This window comes from Fringilla coelebs (genome assembly GCF_963513975.1).
Source record: "Fringilla coelebs genome assembly, chromosome: 16".
Taxonomy (NCBI): Eukaryota; Metazoa; Chordata; class Aves; order Passeriformes; family Fringillidae; genus Fringilla; species Fringilla coelebs.
The window spans coordinates 3641097-3665212 of NC_140042.1; the positions used below are offsets into that span (position 1 = coordinate 3641097).

The following is a 24116-nucleotide window of genomic DNA, read 5'->3' on the forward strand; positions in this document are numbered from 1 at the left end:
GTTCATCTGTTGGATGATTTTCCAGTGATGTAGCACAGTGAAAGCCAGAGCAGTCGGGGTAATTTTCTGTGACTACTCCTAAAGAGGAGAAAATATGCTAAACTACATAATAAACCAGTAACATCTTAATACTGGCTGGAAACACATTCTCTCACAAAATCCCATTCCCTTGCTGGGATGACAAACAACCTCTCCACTTCAGCAGGGGCTGAAGGAAGGGAACTGATGACACCAAACCCCTGCATTTCCTAGGGCTTACCTGAGGGTCGTGCCTCTATAATGTAGCCAGTTGTGGGTTTTTCTCCTGAATCTCCCTCAGTCCATTGCAGTGTCAGCCCAGAAGCAGATTTTGTCACCAGGATTTCCTGAGGGGAGCCAGGGGACCCTGAAGGAGAAAAAGAGAGCAGCAAATGAAGGTGGCATTAAACTGCAGTATGAATTGCTTCTACTGAGAGAGGGGAAAAATTATCTTGCAGTGTTGGTCAACAAATATGCAACATAAACCAGCTCTATGGGCTACTGACCTGATTTTTTCACTAGCTGCAGTACCAGCAGTGACATATCAATGGGGTTTACAGGTCATAGGATCATAGAATGATCCTGAGTTGGAAGGGACCCACCAGGATCATCAAAGTCCAACTCATGGCCCTACAGGGGATAACCCCAAGAAAAGGGGGGGTTATACCTTGTGTTAAGAAGGCAAGAGAAAAATTACTCTCATTTTATCCATTGCTGCAGCTATTTCTCATTTCAGAGGTGAAACCAGCCTGTGAGGTTCATGGAGAGATTCATAGGGACAGGCACTGCCCATTGGCTTGGGAGGATGCCATGGCCACGTTCGAAAGGATTCCTTATTTACACTTGGTCTGTGGTGTGGTGTGAGAGTCAGACTGTGGGAGTGGGATACAAACAGAGCTGTGGCCACTGCACTGATGCTCTGTGACTTACCTGACAGGCTGGTATCATTGGAGGGCATTTACCTTGTTGGATTATCTGTTTATCAAAGTCACTAATCAAATAAGAAAACCAGCTCTGGGTACAGGCACTGAACCAAGTAGGGAATGCTGCCCTGCAGCTGCTCTTGACACAGCAGGAAATCCACAGATTTCTCCCTCTGCATAAGCCAACGTGTCAGGAGAGAACAATTGTCAATTCTTTCTGGTTTTGCATCCAGGAACCTCTGCTGGTTTCGGCAGCTACTCCAGTTCTGCCTCCCACTGCAGAGCAGTACAGTCAGAATTATGCACTGCACTGTCAGACTGCAGCTTGGAAATCCCTGGCTGCCCTGTGCATTATGATTTATTTACAGTGTTTTGTTTATTCACATGAAACTTCTAGGTTTCAGGGAAAAAGGGAAACGTTTTTCATGACAGTTGTGAAATGCACTGAATCACGTCCCGTGACTCAGCTCCTCCTTGGAGCTGGAAATTCACCTGAAGCCCTGAGTGCACCATTTCCTGCTGGTGCCCTTTGACTTGTGATTTGCTTTTATAGTCCCCCTCACCTTCTGCTGGCCCAGCTGTGATGTTGGCTTGCAGCTCAGGTCCATAGGCGATGGTTCGGGCTTGCACTCGGAATAAATAGGTCACGCCCTTGGTGAGATCCCGCACCTTCAGCCAGCGCTGCCAGTTCCCCTTGATGTCCACTGTCACCACCTTGCTCACCCCTGGAACAGCCACACAGGGAAAAAAAATAACAGGGAGTTTCAACGCAAAAATAGAAATCAAATGGAGCTTATTACATCTAGGTGGTGAGTAAAATCATCTAACAGTTTGCTAAGAAAGTATTTCTTACAATTAGCAGGAGTTTAAGTAGTGATAATAGGCAATTTTCAGCACTGATAAGTATAATTAGAGTTTAAGCTTGATAAGTGGGTACTGACAAGGAAAAAACCTTACAACACATCTGGGAAATTACCAAGAGACTACATGTAACCTCAGTAATTATTCTGGGAAGAAAGGAGGAGGTAAACGAAGAGGAGTGCACATTCCAGATTGCTTCCCAGGCAAGCATTTCTCTGCTGCTGCTTCCCCAAACAACCTCCAACACGGTCTGGAGGAGGAACAAGGGCCAGGTGTGTTCCATTCATCTCATCCTGCCATCCCCACCATCCCCATGTGGATGCAGAGTGAAGGATGTGCAGCTCACCAGGACCTTGGGGCTACAAATGCCATGGCAACAGGGGATGCAACCAAAGCACTGTGAGCTTAAACAGGGCTGGAGCTCTGACTTCTGTTTCACTCTTCTCACTCTCTCAGAATCTTTCTTACAGGGATCAATAGAAATCAGAATTGCTCCCTTCACCAAGGTTCATAGCTAATTTCCCCTTTAGGTTCTCAATGCTGCACAAAGGACAGAGGGGCAATGAGTGATTTGAAAATAAAAACTCTGGCTTTCACTGAAATTTTATAGAAGTAAGTAAACGGAAAGGATGTGATTTACAAAAGATTTTACAGAATAAAAATTTCAAATTTAGAGAGTCTTTCTGGTGTTTTTTGGGGTCTGTATATGTACATGACACATTTCAAACCAAGAAGGTAGGATAGGAAGTAAGAAAAGATTTTTCCTGCTAGAAATGGCTGCTTTCTAGTTTATCTTTCCAAAAAATGCAGAAGGAAGAGGTTTTCAATCCAGATGCTCATTTTATGCAAATCAAGATGATACTTTCAGTTTTAATCATTTAAATAAAGAGTAATGGCCAAGCAATTTCTGTTCAAAGTTTTCTTCCAGATACAATTTATAACTCAGGGAATCTTTCCTTGGCTAACAAGGATGCAGTAAAAGTGCTCCCTCCTTCCACAGGTGAACTATTTCATTTCTCTGAGACAAATCAGGAGGCATTTGTCATTTTCAAGTTGTGTTCCATAAAGAAAAAAAAACCAACAAAAAACTGTTGAAAAAGGCTCTGGGGCAATCTTGTTGTCTATTATTGTGTAAAACATAACAGTGTAAAGCTTAAACAATAAAAGGTCAAGCAGGGATAAGACTGTGCTAAAGAACAGATTGCTGCTGGAAAGCTTGGAAAAATGGGCAGGTGAGTGGTGGGTGGTGAGTGGGAAGGCAAAAGGTGCCACCATGGGAGGATGCTCAGCCAAAAATCAAGGATGGGTGGAAAGTTAAAATATGAATGAGAAAAGCTCTGAAAGAGGGTCCAGCCCATCCAGGTTGGCGAACTGCAGTGCTCACATGGAGGAATCTGGGTTCTGGTCCTATATGGGGCATTTACTTCAGCTGGACTTGATGGTCCATGTGAGTCCCTCCCAACTTGGAATTTTTGTGAATCTGTGAAAATGATAGCATCAAGGAAGGGATTCTTTTCCATGGCAGGAGAATAAATATGTTTGCTGAAAGAAAAATGTTGGCACGAGAGAAAATGGTGGGTAAAGACTGGAAAATAAATTTAGGCAAATATTTTGCATGTGAGGAAGAGCCCTCCATAACCTTCCTGCTCACATCAGAAATCCTCCAGAGGGGAAGGAGAGACAAGCTGGAGTCAGGGGCAGCACAGGCAGAGGTGGGGAAGAGAGGAAAAGACAACAGAGGTTCTGAAGGATGTTAAGTCAAATACATGCAGAGAAAACATGATCTGACACTTCCATATTTTTAGGGGGGAAAAATGTATTCTTGAACATTCTGTAGGAATGAAGGGAAGAAATGCCCAACCAGCCTGAACCTCCTGCAAACCCTGTGCACATTTCTTGGCCAGAATTAGAAGTGCTTCCTGTATTAGCTCTTTGTGCTCAGACCTGCCAGCCATAAAGGCTGACAGTGCTTTTATTCTGGTGTTTTCAATCCTGAGTTTAACTTTCTCTGTGCATGAGACATGGATATTCAGACAATATAGATCATTATTCCTTACAGGAGAAGCAAATACAAGAGATTGATATCCTTATTTCTTTGGAAAAGAGTTTAAAATGGATTGGCAATGGCTGAAATTACTCTCCCTGCTGTCATGCTGCCAAAGCTGGACATCCTATTGAACTATTGGCAATCTACCAGGAATATAAAAATATTAATAAGGCCATCCACAAACTATGTCATCTTTTCTAATTCACCTTTGGAATGAATTTACATTTGTTTTCAGAGAAACTGCCAAATCCTTCTCTGTTGCTTTTCTGGCAAATTAATGAAAGGTTTGTGGCCTGCACATTGTTGTGGTTGAACTGAACTCTGGTGCTGGGTTGGAAATGCTGCCTGAAAACTCAGTGTGAAGAGACACAGCCACGTCTCTGTCCTGTTATCCTGCCTGTCACAGCAGAGGTGCTGCCGGTGATGACCAGCACGTTTGATGCCTGGGCAATCTCTGTGATAACAGAAGTGACACATGATGTGATAAGCAACACAAATGTGCCTGACAACTATTCTGGGATGGAGCCTACTCAGCAGTTTGAAAGGCAAAGCGTGGAGACAATCAGGCACTCCCAGGCTGAGCTTCCTCTTCGCCCAGACCAGGTAATGACGGCTATAAAATGACTTTTCAAATTACACAGACTATAGTTTGTGCAAGAAAATGAGAGAAGACAAGACAAAAGCTATATTCCACAATATTATGGCTCACTGAAGCATTTTGGCAAAAGTGGAATTGTTTTATTTACCCTTTGCCACCTGGCTTCTCTTGGAAAACGACAGAGAGCAAGTAGGAAATTGGGCAGAGATGAAAGGTGCTACAGAACCATTGTGTCATCTCCCATGAATATTTATCATCAGAGGTCTTTCTTACCCTGGACAGGAGCCAGAGGCTCGTAGACAACTCGATAACCCTGCAGGACTCCGTTTGCTGCTGTTGGCTCGCCCCAAGACACGTTGAGGGTAGTGCAGGTGATTTCAGAGAAGGCCAGGAAGCTGGGAGCACTGGGTGCTGAAAGGATTGCACACAGATTGAATTGCAGCAGCAGCAGTCAATCTAATATACATATATATTATAAAACATTGCTTTATTTGCCCAGCGTAATCTAAAGGAAACAAGCTGAGAATGGGATTTGTCAGTTGTATCCAAATGTCCTGTAATCAGTCACAAACACAGCCTGCCCCAAAAATACAGCCAGTCAGCTGCAAAACTGAACCTCCAGAGCAAACAAGAAAAGAGGGCATGGAAGGGAAGGACTCTCAGAAGGGTGCAATGGGAGCCACCTCCTCTTCACAGCCACCACCAAGGGCATTGCCTTGGCCCTGTGCCAGAGCACTCCCAGCACATCCAGCACAGGGACTGCTCAGCCTGACTGGGAGGCTGCTGCTCCAGTTTAAAAAAAAAAAAAAAAAAAAAAAAAAAAAGAGGAATTATGAAAAGCATGCTAATTGTTTCACAGGACCATCAGGGCAACTTCCAGGCACTGGAGATGAGCCCCTTCTGATTTCCAGGTGCGGCAGCAGAAACCTGAAACAAAGCCAGACTGTTTCCTTCTGGACCAGCTCAGTTTAGGGACTGGCCCTTCTGCCACTCCGTTCACATTTCAACTGTATCCCTCCCTTTCCTCACACTCCACTTATTTCACACCTCTTTTTCCCCGCTCTCAAGCCCTGTACAATCCCATCAAAGAGCAGTGCCCCGCTGCACGCCCCGTTTCCCTGGCCGTGCCCGGTGCGCTCCCGTACCCGCCTGGTGCGTCCTGCCCGCGGCGGGGCTGCTGCGGGGGCCGTCCCCGGCCGCGTTGAAGGCGGAGATGCAGACCAGGTACCGCGTGTGGCTCGTCAGGTTCTTGAGCCGCACGCTGGTCTCCGGCAGGAAAAGCACCTTCACCTTCTCGGTGTCGTTCAGGGTGTCGCTCTCCCAGTAATAAATCTGTCGGGACAGCCAGACAGAACCCCAGCATTATTAAGTGTGGTGTTACATTTTAGTTCAACGGGGTGCTCTGTCTCACCCCCACATCCACTTGCCTTCAGAGCACTTCAGGGCTCCATGATTCTACCACCTCCCTGGGCAGCCTGCTCTCATGCTGACCAAGCTTTCTGGGAAGATATTTTTCCTAATATCTAATCAGAACCCCTGCCCTGGCACAACCGGAGGGCATTCCCTTCATCCTGTCATGTGTTGTACTATATCCTACACCTAGAAAATATTTGGCCACTGCAGCTATAAAACAACCAGAAAGGCACTGTAGTCCTGCTCTGGACTCCTCCATTAGTTGGGATACTCAGGTTTTTCAGCACATGCCAAATCTTTTCCTTAGCGAATTCCTCTGAGTCAAATGACCATATAGCTGAGTACATCACTCAAAAATAGAGCAAAGGCTGCAGAATATGGCTTAATGACAACAGGTATGAGCTGCCAGGGTTCACTGAGGAGAGGTCAGTTTAAACACTCCCTGCAGTGCAAGCTGCCTGTCAGCACTGGCATCCTGACACACCCTGATGGTCCATAACTCCCTTCTGCACACACACAGCACTCACACCACTGGTGTTTACAGCACAGCCAGGAAAATGCCCTCCTGAAGAGGGTAACAAAGATGCTCCCTAAACTTCCTTGAGGTGCTTTCCCCCCTTCTTCTATTACATAATTTTTACCCTGATGCTATAAAATTAGCCTTTGGAGAAGTTGTTTCCAAGTGGGAAGTTGGTGCCAGCCCTACTTATTGGACAGGCCTGGCAGTGAGAGCACTACAACAGGCCAGAGCAAGCCAGAGAGCTGAGAGAACAAGCCAAGGCAAGACTCCACCTTGGCACTCCAAGCCAAGCTGCTGAAGCCATCTATATATGTACAAAAGGGAAAGGACAGGGATTGATATATAAGGATGCTTGTTACTGCCAAGAAGGGATGCCAGATTATTCACATTGGCTTGGCTTTCCTTCACTTATGGATCTAAATTCATGGAGAGAGGCAGAGCCAGACACTGAACCCCAGCCAAGCTCCAGTGTTTGTAGACTTGCCCATTCCCACTCTCTGAGGGTCCATTCTCATGCTGGAGATGCTGAGCAGCGTGTCTCTGCAACGTGCTCATCTCCCGAAAACCAAACGCAATTAATACCCTGATTTAATTTTGTTAAAGTTAAGGAAATGAAGCAATGCTTCCAAAATCTGACCTGGCTTAGGCTTCCAGCTGGGAGAAAGTTCTGCTCTTCCTAAAGGCTTGGAGTATTTGATGGAGGGAAAGCTTAGTTAATTTTCTTCAATACATTTCCTGCCCCCAGCTCTTGTGTAGCTGTGTTGCTTTTTGTAGCTGATCTGTTGCCTGCATAAGTGGAGCTGCCTCCTTATCTGCATACCCTGTTTCCCCCATGCTCTCCTTCTCCATAAATAATGACACACTCTCCCTTTTCTCTCCTCCCCCTCCTAATCTCATTCTCTTTCTTTTGGTTTTGGGACTTGCTGCTGTTCCCTGCTGCAGCCTGAGCACTGCTCTAATTTGCCTGATGCGGTGAGGGCAACTGCACTTTGTAGAGCTCTCTCACAAGTAAATAGCAATGCCAAGCAAGATAAATGAAAACAGTAGAAATGGGAGGATTGCCTTGTAGCCTTGGATGTTCCCGTTCTGGCTGTCGGCAGGAGGGGGGTCCCAGGTGAGCTCCAGCTGGCTCGCAGAGAGGGAGTGGACTTGGATGTTCTGCGGGGCCAGCGCCGGTGCTAGAGAGGAAGGAGGACAGAAGAATTAACAGTGACAAGCAGAGTTAGCTCATAGCCAGGTTTTTCATTTGCAGGAGGACCCAGGACAGGCTCTGTTTATGCCACAAGTCAGCAATGAGTCAGCCCCAGGGTATCTGTGTCATTGGGATGTCACAAGAGGAGTGAGGAGCAGCTGAGCCTCGGGATGTGGCTCTGCTCTGCTCCACGCAGGCTGCCTTAGACACGGAATCAACTCAATCCTGCCAGCAGCTTTGAAAAGAAAGGAAATTTTTGCCTTGGTTCCCTGATAGTTTGGGGCTCCCCTTTGGCAGTGGACAGTGCTCCTGATTGACTGTTCCTGGTGAGCAAGGCAGCCCCTGCCACCATCAGCCCAAATGCCACTCAGCAGCAAGACTTTGGGCAAAAATACTGCCTAAAATTACTTCCAAACCCAGTCAGCTGCAAATCAATACACTATTATTTTATGTATGACAGAATGACTTTTAGTTTGCTACTCCAACTTTTTGTTAGCTCCACTTTGATTACACCTCCACGTGCACACACTGGCCCTCTTTGGCTCCTGATGGCATTTCTTCCTTGCACTGTGCAGTGCTAGAAAACCAATCTTTGCGTGCACCTGGGTCCCTCCATCCCTTCCCTTTGTTGAGATCCCACTTGGTGCAGGTGGATTTTCCTCCCCAGCAGCTACTGAGGATGCTCTGTTCTCCTGTCCTGCTGTCTGAGCCTCCGGCAGGTTTTAACAAAGCAGCTCCTGTTCCGTTCACAGGAAAGGTGCTGAAGCGTGTCCTGGTCAAAGTGCAGAAGCAGGGAGAGAAAGGCAGGACAAAGGCTCCACTTCTCCTTTCTCTGTGCTCACAGGGCCATAGCCTTCTGCCAGACCCCCTGAGAAAGTTGTCTCTTTTCTCTCTGCCCCTTTCTGGGCCATAAATAGAAGCGATAAAATATTCACCGCTTGCACTGGATAACGCCGGTTAGCTGCTCCTCTGGAGACTTCTTTCTTAAGAGAGAATGACCTTCATAAGTCACACTTTTCTACCAATACTCCCTCCCCCCAGAGTTATAAAATAAAAAAGTAATTAACACCCACTCAGCCTGACACCAACTATTTATTTTGTTCTAACTGTGTGGTTTCCATATTATCACTGCCCACCCTGCCGTTAATGGAAATGTTAATAACCAGCGCCAGGTTGTTGTGACAGATGCTTGGGCTCATTATCAGAAATTCTTATTTACCGCTCCATTAAACGACAGAATCGCACAAAAAAACAATTCAATCAAAACTAACTGGAGGAATTTTAACAGCCACATTAATAATCCAAAACATAAATAAAGTTAATGTCTTTTGCATGTTTGCCATTGGCAACTCTATTGCAAAATTATTGCTATACAATTAAAACGTGAAAGGTAAAATTGAAAATAGCCTTTATCCCAGGGCTCGGTTAAAACTATTTATTTATTGTGGGTTTTTTTCTTTCTTTTTGGCTGGATGGTGAATACATGAGGTGACAGTGACCATCAGTAAACCCTAGCTTGGTCACGAGGGTGGACTTGTCTAATTATTGCCCTGCCTTCTGTGCTCATTGCTTGGCTGGATGCCCTCAGTGCAAGGCAGTGCTCTTAGCGACCAAAAACCTTAAGATTTTGAGAATTTCACAGCACAAACCATAGCATGAGGCCAAACTGATCACAGAGAGCAATGCTGAAAACACATCCCAGAGATCTGCCAGGATGACACGCTCAGGGAAACAGCAATGTGTACAATCACAGAGGAAAATGGGTCCCTTTAGCAGTGTATTTCCTTTCTAAGGAGTGACACCACTGTCTGTCCTGAGCTGACAGCTTCACAGGGCTCTCAACACCCGGGTATGAAGCAGCATCTACGAGAGCATTTTTCTTTGGATGCCATGTGGCAGCCTGGAACAAATACCGCTTCTGAGACGCGACCATCAGAGGAGACGGCGTGTACAACCCACTGCCAGAAAAACACTGCTTTTCCTCAACCCCTTCATGCAGCACATCTGAAAAACACAGTGGTTAAAACCTGCCAGTGATAACTCTGCACCGACACACTCGCTGCTGGAGCTACACTTCTGGCGCGCCGGAGGAAAATCTGACGGGAGGAACGAAAAAAAAGTGTGGAAAAAGACATTTCTCTTCACTACTCCAGAGCCTCCACAAGATGCAAATTGTTTGGTTTTGTGCCCTGTGAGTCTGTCCCTCTGTTCAACTTTCAAAGGCTGATGTGTCCCCCCTCCTCTAAGCACAGATTTCTCGTTGACAGCGAGGGACAGCAGAAGAGTGCTGCTGACGCTTGATGCGGCTCTGTGCAAGAGCAGGTCCCATTAAGGGTGCAGTAAAATACTTCAAAAAGAAGGGAACACATCCCTGAAGACCCCACCTGTTTGCAACCCCAAACCATTCCCTGAATATATGGATAGCCTGTGCCAATAAAAGCAAGTGCATTTTAAAGGTGAATTCAAAAGGCTTTTTACCTTCTAGGAATGCACTTCAAGATTACAGAGCTCGGGATTTTTCACGGCTGTTGAAATCTCAAATACATAAAAAGCAAGGTTACAGCTACATACCTTGCACTGCTTTAGGTGGTAGTGACATTATCAACTATAGCAGGAGCGACACAGACCCCTGAGGGTCCAAACACAGCTCTTGGCAGGGGGAAAGCATTTCACTTTCCCTGAAAAAAACATCTGTGTACTCATGAAGTCGAATTCTGTGCACGTATCCTGCCTTGGAATCCCATGCAGATATTAGTAAACATTTCTTTTCTTATCTGATTTCAATTTACCTTTGAGATTGCCTCCTTGAAACTCTCTCTCAGCCAAAACCTAAGGAGAAAGACTGAGCAGGTTGTGTAGTAATTAGTAACAAATAGTAACAAATATGGGCTGGGCGGCTGCTGTTGGCAGGATCACGTAAAGACAACGAATCTATCCAGAAACGTGGCAAGAGTGTCAAAATGAGCCCAGAAATAAAGTTACACATCTAAATCCACATTTAAACATATCGCTGCCCTCATTTCCCAGCTGCACCGAGCAGCCTCTGCTCTCACTGCAGGCAATTTGAGCTTGCAAATGCTTCTAACCTTTAAAGAGAAGGTGCTTTAAATCCCTGGTGGCCTCCCTGCTCCAGAGCTCTGTGCTCTGCAGAAGCTTCACCTCAGCTCTTCTCACGTGGGATATTTGTTCTCTGGGCTGTGTGGCACCCAGAGCTCTCCATCAATATGGAGCTACTATTCCTTTTCCCAGTGACAATCGCCACGGTGCTCTGGGGCACAGGTAGGCTACAAATCCTTGTGATTCATTGGGCAAACTTGATAACTGGTTTGGTGAAGCATTCCTCACTGCTCTTATATCTGCTCCAGTTCCTGGGCAGCAGAGGATTTCTCCTCTACTGGTTTTCTAATTGATTCTGCACTGGCAGTGTCACTGGCAGGACACTCACAGACAAGTTTGGGACAAGATTTCCTGATCCTCACACGCCATTTAAGTAAAGATTCAGGCCAAAAATGAAGAGAAAAATGCAGTGAAAGAGACCGAAGGATTTTCTGTGCATCAGCTTGGTCCCAAACAATCCCAAGCAAATTTCTGTGTTTTAAAGACCACTGATCCTTTTCTATCTAGCAAGTGTTTCTCCCAAATTCTTCAAAGCATGACTTGGAGAACATGCCTGCCTTTCTTCCCCAGTAATCAATATGTTTGCATTTTGGTGTTAGCACCCAGAGGCCATTTTGGTGTTAGACCCAGAGAATCTCATTGCACAACGTGCTGCATAAACACAGAACAAAGACACAGCTGCAGGCCCCAAAATCCTCTAATCTGTCTCCTCATTTCAGTGGAGGGGTGCTTGCAGCATGTTCTGAGTATCAGCTGTATTTTTCCCCACCTAGTGATTAACAAGAAGGGAGAAGGCGCAGCAGTGTTCAGTTCGGTGAGTGCTGATGGTGAAATCTTGCACAGCAGAGCTTCCAAAGTTTACACACTGATTCCTGGCACACACAGCCATGGAAAATAGGGGCTAAAAGGGTTTGGAGAGGACTCATCATCCTCCTGGGTCGCACTGGGATCAGCTTGCTGGTCAGATTTTCATGTAATCTCAATCACTGACTTCTTTCCAGATTGTGCTGTCATTCCCACACAAACTCTGCCAGCACCTCTCTACTTTAACAGCTCTTTAAATAGGGGTTTGTGTAATACCCATACGTTAAAAATAAAAATAAACAAAATAGGGATATCTATAATAGAACAATGACTCACAAAATAACTCTCATATTATTCTTTTGGATACCTAACCTAAACCATCCTCACTGTATTGAAGTTATACCCCTGCAGTGACATGGAGAATGCTGCTTCTTCAGCTGCAGCCACTGCCTTCAAGTCACAGTGTAGATAAGCAAGTTTAGTGGATTCTAAAGCCAAACACAACACAACAAACAGAAGGTCACCAGATAAAGCAGTGAGACTGATCAGCAGAACAGGCAAAGTGGGGTTTTCCTGCAGTACAGGCTTAGAGAAGAAATGTGAGGATGGTACCTCCCAGGAATGACCAAAAAGGTGGATCTGCAGATGTCTGCAGTCACTCCTTGCATGAAGGAAGAGTGGCATGAGAGAAGGATGTTCAGTGTCTATTGGCCATTTTCTGACAGTCTGGGAGAGAGCAGTGGGAGGATCGGAGCTTCCCCAGCAGCAGAGCCTGGTGCCATCAGGAATGCTGCGTGAGGGATGCTGATTAGCTCAATAACAATTAGTCAGTTGTGCTTCAAAACCAGCTACTGTGAAGCTGCTTTCCACTGTGAAGAGCAGCACAAGCTATATTTAGAATGTAAAAGACACTTCCCACTAATTTCTGCCTGTTTTAGGCTGGGCTTCATCTCGTGGTAGAAGTCTGTGCTTTTTCCAAGGGCTGAGCTCTCTCTGGTTACTCAGATGTGTTTCAGAGGCACTAAAGAGAGGCAGAGCCACATTCCAGGGATGTGGGTCTTAACCCTTCCAACACACACCCTTTGCTACATTGGGCTGGGTGCTCCTGCCCTCTTACTCAGCAATTTGGCACCAACGCTGCCCTGCCAGGTTTGTGACAGCCTGAGACATGAAATGAATCTCAGCAAAGGAGCAATCTGGCCTCCCCATCGTGGAGATGTTCAACTGGATGGGGAAGGGGCTAAAACAACTGAAAAGTGAACACAAGAAGAACTTGAAAAACATCTCTCTCACCTTCATGAATGCTGAGGGAGACAGGCAGAAATGCAATAATAGATGTAGAATAGAAAGGTAAAAATAGAAAAACCTGTTTTAGTGGAGAAGAAAGGATGAAGAGGAGAAAGAGAACAGCTGTCAGGATGAGAACTTTGGGAGTCTGGAACACCTGCACTTGCTTTACTCTGTGCCATCTTGTCTGGGTAGGCAAACACTTGGCTCTCCTCTGTACACCACATTTAGTACACTAGCTGTGTTTTGCCACATCAATTTTTTAAGGGTATTAAAGTAATGAAGAAACATAAATTAAAGCAGCTGCAAATGATCCCCAAATGTAACATCCCCAGCTTCTATGCTTAGCACTGGGAAGCTTCCCAATATTGGCACAGGTATCTTCAGCACCTGCAGAGACACAGGAGGGAGGTGGGGGTGGAGGGAGAGAGAGATGACATTCCTGCAAACTGAATTCCTGAAAACTGAAATGAAACAAGAAGTGGAGTGTCTTTTCCAAAGACACAGATCTAGGGGCTTACCTGCCAGTGCCCCTTTTGAACTGAGAAGCCATTCTCATCCTCATCCTCACTAACTCTTCTAGTGGTGGTGAAAACACTGTTGCTGTGATCCCTGATCTTTTAAAGGGGGTTTGGATTTCCCATGTGTGTGAGCCATGTGCAATCTGGGAATTTCATGGGGCAGACATGATCTGGGTATTAAAACCATGGCAAGCCCCACAGAGCAGTGCTGTGAAAGAGCCTGCAAACAAAAACTACACACTTTTCTTTTGCTGAATTCCACAGTTCTGCTTAGCAAACACAGCCCTAGAACAGGCTATCAGATTGCATACTGAGATTATCCATCAAGGAAGTGAGAGAGCCTGGCCCAAAGCAAAGCCCTCACAGAACTGTCAGACTGCCTCTGGAAAGGGCACACAGGTGGTTAAAACAAGAAGTGGGAGGAATAACAAAATGAGCTTTTCCCTTTATTTCTTTCATGTCAGGAAGGATATGATCACAAAGAGGCAGGCAGCCCATCAGTCAGCAGAGATGGGCCATGAGCAGGAGCAGCAAGAGCCTGACAGCATCAGGTAGGCATAAGGCTGCAAGCTAAAACCCCCTTCCTCTGACATCCATGCAAACCAGGGATGGCTCCTGCAGCTCCCCCTCCTTCACACCCGTGCACTTGGGGGTTTTCTCCATTGAAGAGCAGAAACAGTTGTGCAAGGAGAGCAGTGCCAGCTCTGATGAGTGCAGGATTCACGCCCAGGAGGGGCTGAAGGTGTTCAAGGGATGGTGATGAGCTGCTGATCCTCTCTGGTGTGCATTGGGAGCAGTACAGGAGGGGAAAACACTGCCCTCCACTCTCTTACAAATCGACCCATTGGAGAAGCAAAATTACCAATTTCAGATTATTTCCCCTCTCCAGGACCCAAAATTCCTCCTCCTCTATTTGTAGTCATGTTCCACTTATCATAATTTGTTAATGCCACCTTTGAATATCATAATACCACGAGTTCATGGCAACTGACAAAAGCACCTACTTCACATCCACTAACAGCAAAGGCAGCACCTACTGAAGCCTAATCCTTCTGCCTCACTGCAGCCAAGAGAGCATATCAAATAACCTCCCCTGGCTTTGCCATCTACCAAATGTCAAAAGCTATATCAGAAAAAAGTCAAAGGGCACAGGTGAGATCTGCCCCTGGAATAACCTTTCACTGTGGCTTTAATGCCAGTTTGGGTAGCTGACCCCCACGAAGAATTAATTTAGGATTTACAGATTGTAATGGTCAGGGAACCCCAGGGAGCCCACAGAAGACTGTGTTCTTGTGCTCCTGGGGAGAGAGAGATTAAATTTAAATTTTCTTGACTCTCACTGAGAGTTTTCTCTTTATTTTTCATCCCTGAGATCATCACTGCAGTTTCACACCCCCATTTCATCTCAATGCCTGGACTGCTGCAGCCAAGATATTTTAGATTACTGCTAATTCATACTTTCTTAAGAAAAAATCGCAACTTTTTTGTTTTCAGTCTACAACAGGCAACCTGAAAAGCCTCCAGTTCTGTGATTGACGATGGATACAGCAAACAGATGTCAGAGAAGAAAACCAACTGTGTTTCTCCACAGCTGGCTTCACAGCAAAGCTGTACAGAGGAGGCAAAGCCACGGGAGTTGAGACCCATATGAAAATACTTACAGCACAAATCTTGCTCACATATCCCAGGATGACTGCAAACAAGCAGAGCAGGACTGCACAATTAGGCAAAATAGGAATTTGGCTGCAAATATAACCCTTTAGTCAAAAGCACTCCAACTCCAGCCTGTGTCTGCTGGAATAGGAGTTATCAGCCAGGGGCTGATAACTCCTATTCCTCTGTACCAGGGCAATTTCTGCTTCGTTTGACTTTACTACTGATTGCTCCTGTTTTTTTGAAAGGAAGGTTAATTCCTCCGCTTTTAATGGAGTGGCTGTGCCGTGGGTTCGGTGGAGCTCTGCAGACACGATCAGGCTTCTCCTCCCTGCGCTCTGTGCGGGGATGTCCCTCCCTGGCTCTCCCAGCCCATGGAGCTCTGCAGCAGAACAGCTCATCCGTCCTTCCCCTCCCACAACTGCAGCACACAGCCACGAGTTCGTGATGAATTTGGGCACCGGGGCCTGCCCGTCTCGGGCTACAGTCGGCACCAAAAAATCGGCATCAAAAGCTCGGGGTTGTGAGTTCATCATCAGAGCAAAACGCTGCCCAGCACCTCCCGGCCCTGCCGCAGCCGGGGAGCAGCGCATCAAACACCGCGGATATTTTTGCTAGGACAGAAACATCTTTCCTACATTGAGACGTGATAAAAAGAGTAATTAGACCCGAGCTAAGCAGGAGCTGCCGCACTGCATAAAGCATTGTGCTGTACCAAAGGCTGCTGATGACCAATATTAACAACTTAATGAGCTGTTAATGAGGCGCGCGTTCGGCTTTTACTTGCAGCATGAAAACATTGCAAATCATTTTAGGGAGCTTTGGACTGTCAATGGAGAATTAAAGATGTCAAATAAGCCCATCAAATCTATGTCTCAATCTGGACACTGCTTTCCAGTGCATTCGCTTAAAATTCCCTCTCCTATATGGTAGAATAACTTGCTTTGACAGCACTACGACTCTCAGACTTTGCTTCCTTCTGCCTTGACATTAGATTTCAGTCTCCAGAGAGCTGCAGGGATGTCTTTTTGACATGTTGACATTAAGGACACTTCTTCCACAGACTCACACTGGCACGGTTACTTTCTGTCTTGCCATTGTAAGAGCAGCTACTGAGCTAAGCTACCGAATTTGGAAGTCTAATTAGCAAAACCTTCACATCATCTGTAAACAGATTAGGAATATAAAATTACCCTTAAAAAATAGCCAGTTTGAGTAGGAAAGGGAGCCAAGCCTTACAGAGAAAATTCATTTCCACAACTCCCCAGCTTTGTAACAATACCAGTAGCACACAAGCAGTGACTAATGCTCTGATGTGGGCACACTTTAGTTTGTTATTTTCTACTGTCCTGTCACAGCCCTGCAGGATTAGATCCCACAGCCACATGCTATCAACAGTCCCGTTCCCTCCAGTGGAGCTGCACTGAGGGGAACAACAAATCCAAATTGGACTTGCTGCAGACAAGCTCTTAGTTGAGCCCCTGCACATAGAGTGAAACTGGAGAAGTTTAAAATCCACCAAGAAACACTGATGGGATGTGCCCAGTGGCCAGTCCTGCTCTCAGAAATGGGATGCTGTTGGCACACATGTGAATTGAATTCCAAGAGAAACTGGAAAGAGGTTACTTTCCCAGACCAACCAGGAAATGTCTTTTTTCCCTTCCATCTTCCTACAGTTTGCCTTTCTTGCTGTGCTCTGACTTTACTCTGTCTTTTAGCACATTGTTGGAAAAGCTGAGAGGAGACCTTTTCCTTCCTGGGACAGGATGGCAACCCAGTGTCACTCCTGGAGCAAGGCGTTCCCAGAATGACGGGGTAAAGCTCATCCAGAACTGAGCATCCCATTGGAACAGCTCTGCAGGTTCTTTAAATTTAAAGGGGAGGTGAAAAGGACAACCAGTTTCTAACACCCTGCCATCCCTCAAAAGTTGCCTCTTGCTGCTCTACAGAGGTGGCAGCAATTAAAAGACAAACACCCTTTTATTTCAAAGGCTTGTTGCTCTTAACATGCCAAAGTTGCCCTTTGTTTAAAGTCTGAGCACGTGAAACCAATAATTCATTTACCATTCCATTCCCCAAGAGCTTCCCTCCATCCCCTTTTGTTTATCGAGGGAAGATACTGTCCCCAGGGCTGACAGGTTTTAGACTGCTGCAATGTGAAATGGCCATGATAATCCTTCTCTTCCCTCCTCCAGTGGCATCTGGGATGGCAGTGCCCACCCAGCTCTTGCAGCTGTGCCAGCAGCAACGTGCTGCTATCTGCAGAGGCACAGCCAGCCCACGTGTCCCACCGAGATAGGGGAGCACAGCCAGGGGCCGCGGCAGGGCGCGGCTGCCAGCTCCCATCTGCTGGAATCCTGTCATTCCTCTCCCAGCCCGAGAACAAGGAGGCACAGGGGACTCCACACAGCGTCTCCTCTGCTCTTTGGGGCAGGGGAGGAGATAAAGCTGCTGTGCTGTAAGAGAAAAGGGGGGCCCAGGCAGCACTGAGGGACCCCCTTCTCCAGAAAGGGACCGAGGTGACACCACTGGGGGATCTGGAGTGCACACGTGAAGGAGCGAGGCCTGAAGAAGAGATGAAAGCAGCCAAGAGCAAAGGAGCCTTGTCCTGCCAACCTTCCTTGCCTTCAGCACAAAGGGATGTCACCCCAGCACAGACAACCAGGTAAGAAGGGACAAGAGCTCTGTGCTGGAAGCAGTCTCTAGAGGGGAGCCAAGTACTTGGAGTCAAGTCTTTGCTTCCTTACACGGCTTCTTTGTCCTTATCATGGCTCGCTCTCTCAGTGTAGCCTTTTCTGTCCCAAACCTATTGCACTATTTTTAGTCTTGGAGCTTTCCAGGTGGTTTCTGTTTCTGGCCTGCAAAATGCTGGAGATGGCCAGGCAGCTCCAAGTGCTTCCCCTGACATTACTGGCAGAGCAGATCTTCCTGTGTCAGCTACGGGTGAATTAAATAAAATTTGTGAAGTCCAGGAACACCTGTGGAGCTGCAGGCAGGAGGGCAGATGAAAATAATTGCACATAACACGAAGAAATTTGGTTTGGTGTCTGCTAGTTTTGCACTAAGAGGTGGATTCAGCTTTTGAAGACAGAGGTAAGACGCAGACATCACTCCGTTCCATTCCTGTTCTTTTCCAAGCTACAGTTCCACTTGGAAGAAAATGAGAGAGCCAGGTAATGCTCTCTGAAAGATGATGGCACAACTAAAGTGGCATTTCAGTGGAGGACTACCAAACAAAGGGATTTGTCTCCCAGCTCTTTTTACTCCTTGCCTTTCCCATTACAGAACCAGCTCTCAGAGATCATCATTAAAAAGAACAACAACAACAACCCGGCCTCATCAGTTCTTGTGAATTCTGAAGGTCACCAATGTCACCATCAGTTATAATGACACACATCACTCCCCTCTTCACACAAATGGATTTACAACCTGTTTAAAGGCTGATGTCTCTCGAAGCACTTCACCCCTTCTGCCACCCCCTTTCTGCACACACTCACTCTACTCCAGCAACAGCTGCTGGAAGAAATGATGAATTTCATTACTTTTCATCCAAAACAGCTTTGCAGTATACGGGAGAAGCACTGAAGGCTACAGGCTCGTTAGCACAGGATTTGTATTGCCACATTTTACTTTATTCACCTTCCCAAATTAGGTGAAGCACGTTTGGCCCAAACCTGTGATTTCTGTTTAATTAAAATGCAGGTAGTGGAGTCTCCCGAACTCCAGAGCCCCCCACACAATCAGGTGGTGACAGCAACCTGGTAGAATAATGCTCTTGATATAGTGGCTGCTCTAACAGAGTCTTAATTTCAGTGGAGCAGAACAGCACCTCTGGTAGCAGCTGCGTTTGGGGCTGGGATGAATATCAGTAGCCAGCCTCTGCTGAACACTCACTGCCTCCCCAATCAGAGCCAGCATCCCTGACAGCTGAACTGTTAAATGAATTAACAAGGCGAAAAGGGGGCTTGCCAGCGGGGCTGCGACTCCCTTCCTAATTTCTGCAAGTGGTGGCTTTCAATTTTTCTGTCATTTGTCAGGAGATGCACATGGTTCTCTAATGAGCAGGGCAGAGCTGCAGCCAGCTCTAAAAAGGCAGAGTTAGAGGATCTTCTGGGCCTTGGAGGAGAGGGATGCAGATGCTTGAGGCAGGTGGGGGAAGGACACGGGCTCTGCTCAGACTGAACAGGCAGCACATCCTCCCCAGCTGTGCTGAGCTCAAGGACTCCCAGCCCACTCTGCCATCTTGGGCAAGAACTGCTCTCCACACCAGTGAGTTCTGCCAGAATCCAGGCAGAATTCAAAAGGAAGCCTTTGATCTTATGGGCTACCCAAAAAAGGGAAAGCATTTCCTGTGCCTGTAGAATAAAACAAAAAACCCAAAAAGATCCAAACCACTGGCATCCAGCTTTCCTGTTCACCATGCAAGCTGGGCTACAGAGACCTTTTACTCATGGCTGGCCCATTGTTCTCCCCCAGAATTTCCACCTGCCCATCAGTCAGAGGCAGGGAAGACCTGCTCAGGCTGCTCAAGAGCACTCCAGGGCTGGAGAGAAACTCCCCATTTGGGTGTATTTTGCTCATTTAATTGGAAAAACTTGAAGAAGGTTGGTTTTAGTAGCTTTTTTCCCCACTCAAGCTTTTCAGGTAGTTCCATTACCTACTGGAACTTTTACTGTAAAAATCCAGGTCTGATCATAGGGAAATTTTCAAATCTAACAGGGGGAGAGTACAAGAGAGAAGGAAGGAAGGAATCACAGACACTCCTCCTGCACCACTCTGTAGAAGCTGAACAGCACAACCAACAGCAATAGGAACACCCAGCAGAAATGGGTGTTTTGACTGAGCTGGCCTAAGCCCAGCACATTTCCCCAGAGGCACAAAGGCTGTGTATCCCTTTTTACGAGCCAGAGAAGAATGTTCTCCCCTCTCCCAGAATTACTGCAGTGCTTAGGGCAGAACCAGGCCCCATTTAACAGCACTGAGACAAGAGCTACCTGAGAGCTTCAGCACAGGGACTGGCCACCTTCACTCACTCTGTGTCCAGTGCTGTGCCTGTGTCAGCACTTGTTTATTGGGAAGCTTTTCTCTGTTTTTAACCTGGATGCCTCATTGCTGGAGCTGAGCAGACTCATTTTTTTCCAGCTTGCTGCTTAACTGCCTTTACTGTGGGTAAGAACATTGAGCAAACAATAACAGCAAAAACCTTGTATTTCCACAGCACACTTTAACTCAAAGGTGTCACAAATCAATTTAAAACTTAAATTGCAATACCATCTCCAATCACTTTACTCACAGTATAAATCACAGCCAGTTCTGGAGGTGGAAGAGGCAGTTATATAACAAAGTGTAATAACTTCACACAACAAGAGTGAAAATCGGCAGGAAGATCCTACATTCATCATCTCTGCTGTGTGAACCTGGATGGTCCCTTTCCAGAGGTAAATCCAGGAACTCTAAAACAACAGCCAAGTCACACACTACAACTTCAGACACACCAGTCCTGCCTGGGAGAGGGGGCCTCCTGGATAGCACAGAATGGTTTGAGTTGGAAGGGATCTCAAAGCTCATCTAATTCCAGCCCCCCTCCCTTCAGACACTCAGGGGTCCTGTAATTATCTCAGTGTCCTCCCAAGTCTGTCTCCTTCCATTGCCTTGTTCTCTGAGTCATGATAGCAAGATCTGGACTGTGGGATTAAAAGACACAATATAACAGCATTTCCTTGTTTTCCCCAGCTGATTTCCCATGCTGTGTACATGTGTAAAAGTGCATGTGCTGGCTCCATTTGCAGCAGGGAGATACTTAGCTCAGAAACAAAAATGTGTTTTGAAGCCAGATACAGTTGGCTCCACCTGGGACTTTCTTTGCTGCAGTTGCAGAAGTAAGTTGGAGCAGAAGCAAACTAGAAAAAAATGTAAATATTGCCAGCTGTCTCTCCAGGACAACGCTGCTCTGATTAATTTATGAGGTTTTCAAAGAAAGATGGTGAATGTTGCACCATATTTGAAAAGAAAAGGTTAAGCAGAGTTTAAAAAAATGCGCAGTAGAGTTCTTAAAAAAATGTGCTTTGCTTAGTTTTGAGCAATAGAATGTTTAATGAGTAATAATGAAATGAATTAGTGCTGGCTTTGATAGCTCCTCCATCCCACAGCCCCGAGACACAGAACAAAGTGCAATCAGCTCCACTGCTGGGCCAAGCAACGGGAGGGTCGAGCTGCCCCCCTTGCTCTGAGCTTCAAACGCTGCTGCTGCAGCAATGGAGACCAGAACTAAGGAGGATTTCAGAGGCAGCCTCCCTCCAGCTGGGATCACCATAACCACAGCCCTGCTGGCCTGCAGGAGGGCAGCAGCTATTGCAGTCCTGCCCTTCCCAGCTGGATTTTCGGGGGGGACAGCCTGGCTGGGGGTTATCTGGGCTCTCACAAACCACCCGCTCCTCAGGGCATTCACAGAAGCGTCTGCTCAACTCTTCTGTCCTGATTTCCACCTCCAGCCTTCCAGTGGGGGGATTTTAAAATGATCAAGAAGGACTCAGGCACCAGATCCAGATAAGCCAAGGCCTGAACAGTGCCACTGACTGGGGCTGGGTGCAGGGACAGTCTGCACACTCCTGGGAGCACCCGAGCCTGCCTCCAAAGTAGCACTAAACCAGACATGCATCTCCTTGCCTCAAGAACACAAAAACACAGCCAGGTGTGGTGCCAGGCAATGTCTCTACACAGGGAGTCATAAAATGAAAGGATCAGCTTTCTGAGTCTCCCTTGTTTTGTAGTTTTGTTTCTTTTCCCTTGTGGCTTTCCTGTGCTCCACTTTTCACTTTTTTAACTTGAGTCAATTTTTCCCTCAAGCTAATTTGGTATGAACAGTCATCCTCCTGCAACTCCAAAAATATTTTCTTTTCTTTCTTTCAAATGTCCTTTATTCCCTCCTTCCTGCAGACCAACTGGTTTTCCAATGGCAAGAAACTGCCAGTGCCTATTCCAGGAGAGCAGACAACAAAAAACTGTCAGCAATAATGACTGGGGAATTTTTCAAATAATGCCTTTCCTGGACAATTGAACATTATCTGGAGAATACTACAACATGCTGATATTAAAATTTCACCTACCTGCTTCACCCACAAACACCTCCACTGGTGTGCTGGTAGGGCTCTCACCAATGACATTATATGCTGTCATTAGTACTTCATATCTCTTGTATTTCTTCAATTCTGAAAAAGTAAAATATTACATTTTAATATTATATATTATGATTTATACCATATTACAGCTATCTTTTAGACTCCAACACCTCTTTATCGCCTGACTCGTCTCTCAGAATAGAACAGGGGCAATAGAGCTGTACAATAGTGCAATGTCTACATCAAGCCCTCCTGAATTCACACATCACAACAGTATTTGCATCATTTTCAAAGATATTTGTGATGAAATGGCAGGATTTTCCAGAATTTCCTCACAGCGTCGCTCCAGTAAGAGGAATAATGATTTCTCTCTATTTCTTATGGATAACTAACCAGAGGAACATCTCTAGGTCATTCTTAAGTACAGAAAATGGCAGGATTTGGCTTTGAATGTCACCATAAGGTCTCATTTTGATCTGCACTGGTAGGGAAGAGCCTGCCCAGCATTTGCCTAATCCCTGAAATGCTCCTTTAGGGGGGCCATCTGGCAACTGCACTGCTCTAGAACAGCTGGAGCAGGCACACAGGGAGAGCTGCAGTGGGGAATCTGGAGTCCCATTCCAGGTCCTCCACAGGGATCTTCTCCTCCAACGTGACCACAGTCCAACCATCAATCACAACCAGAAAGGAGAATTTGAAGGCTGGACTCCATTTGGCCACCAGGCAGCAAATTTCTTCGCTGACACAGAGAAACTACTCTGACAGATGAGGTGGGAGAGTGAGAGAAGCGTGAAAAAATCTAAAAACCCCAATTGTTTGTGGGTAATTAACAGATGCAACGAGGGTGGAGCAGAATCACATCATCGTCATTGAGGGAGGCAACGCCTGAGCAGGTTCAGATTTTGCATTTTCAGGATGAAAGAATCAATCCTAACAGATAAATTTATCATCTACAATACTTAACAGGGAAATTAGAGTAAGAGGGCAATCAATAATATAAATTGCTCTATTTAAATGAGCATTGAATTAAGACACGCATGGCCAGAGGTCCAAATTTCTCCCTTTGCCAATAATTTTCCCTGCTATCTATGAATCAGAGTCCCCTTAACACAGGGCTGACAGTGTGCCATTGGTTTGGTATGGTTCAAAAAGTCTAATTAGGCAAGTTTGCCTAATTTCAGTGTCACAGAACTGTTGATGTGTGTTGTGCTCCAATATCTGACTGTGACTTCAGCATCATTCCCCAGTCTCTGGCATAGAGTAAATTATACCTAACATATCCCAAATTTTTTAAATGTCATGTCACTAAATTTGGACGGACTGCAAAAAATGGAGCAAGCGAATCTGAAATAACAGTGCTGAGTTCATAAACAAACAATAGCAAGGTACACAAGTATAGTACTGGGCAGCTTGCACAGGGAAACTATTTTTTTTGCCATGAGAAGTCACAAGGGAGATTTTAGTGTTAACTGGATGTGGAAGAAAATGGAACATGAGAGTTCATGCATGCAACTTTCAGTGGGGATCAGGCTTCATTTTTTCTTTTTTTTAGTCCATCACAATCTGTGACTCAAAAGCCTTGGGCAAAACCTATCTAGTGAACCATCAGCACCACAAAGCAACTTGCCTTTTAACTCTGTCGAATGTTATTTTATTCATTTCCAATTGAAAACACCTCTGGAGATGCACATAAATTCATTGGGCCCTTTCTAAATTGGCCTTGCACTCCATGGAATGCCCCAGCATCGCAATGCTTGAATCATAGGACTAATGATGTGATACAGCTAAACTCAGATGGACTGCAGAATATATAGCCAGTGAATCAAAATTCATTTAGCATCAGCAATGCTGGGTTCTTACAGTCACTAATGTTTTACCTTCCCAGCAGCCACATTTTTACAACAGCTACCTACTTGCATCATCGATGTCTCTGGGTGTAGGGGAAGTAAAGGCTTAAAGAAAAAGAAACTGGAGAAAGCCAAAGTCATTAATCTGTGTTGATTTCTGCTGGATCCACGGAGGAGAGCCACAGGAGTTTGCCCAT

The 24116-nt window shown here is 46.0% G+C and overlaps 1 protein-coding gene across 1 annotated transcript in view; it reads right to left on the minus strand.

Moving 5' to 3' along the window:
- Positions 1 to 24116, minus strand: part of SDK1 (sidekick cell adhesion molecule 1) — a 385562-nt gene that overhangs the window by 25911 nt on the left and 335535 nt on the right. Inside the window, exons 34-39 of the mRNA XM_084216867.1 lie at positions 22061 to 22162; positions 7443 to 7558; positions 5593 to 5779; positions 4721 to 4858; positions 1505 to 1666; positions 260 to 385 (exon numbers count right to left, since the gene is read on the minus strand). Coding sequence (XP_084072993.1) covers positions 260 to 385; positions 1505 to 1666; positions 4721 to 4858; positions 5593 to 5779; positions 7443 to 7558; positions 22061 to 22162 — 831 coding nt within the window. The remainder of the gene's footprint in view (positions 1 to 259; positions 386 to 1504; positions 1667 to 4720; positions 4859 to 5592; positions 5780 to 7442; positions 7559 to 22060; positions 22163 to 24116) is intronic.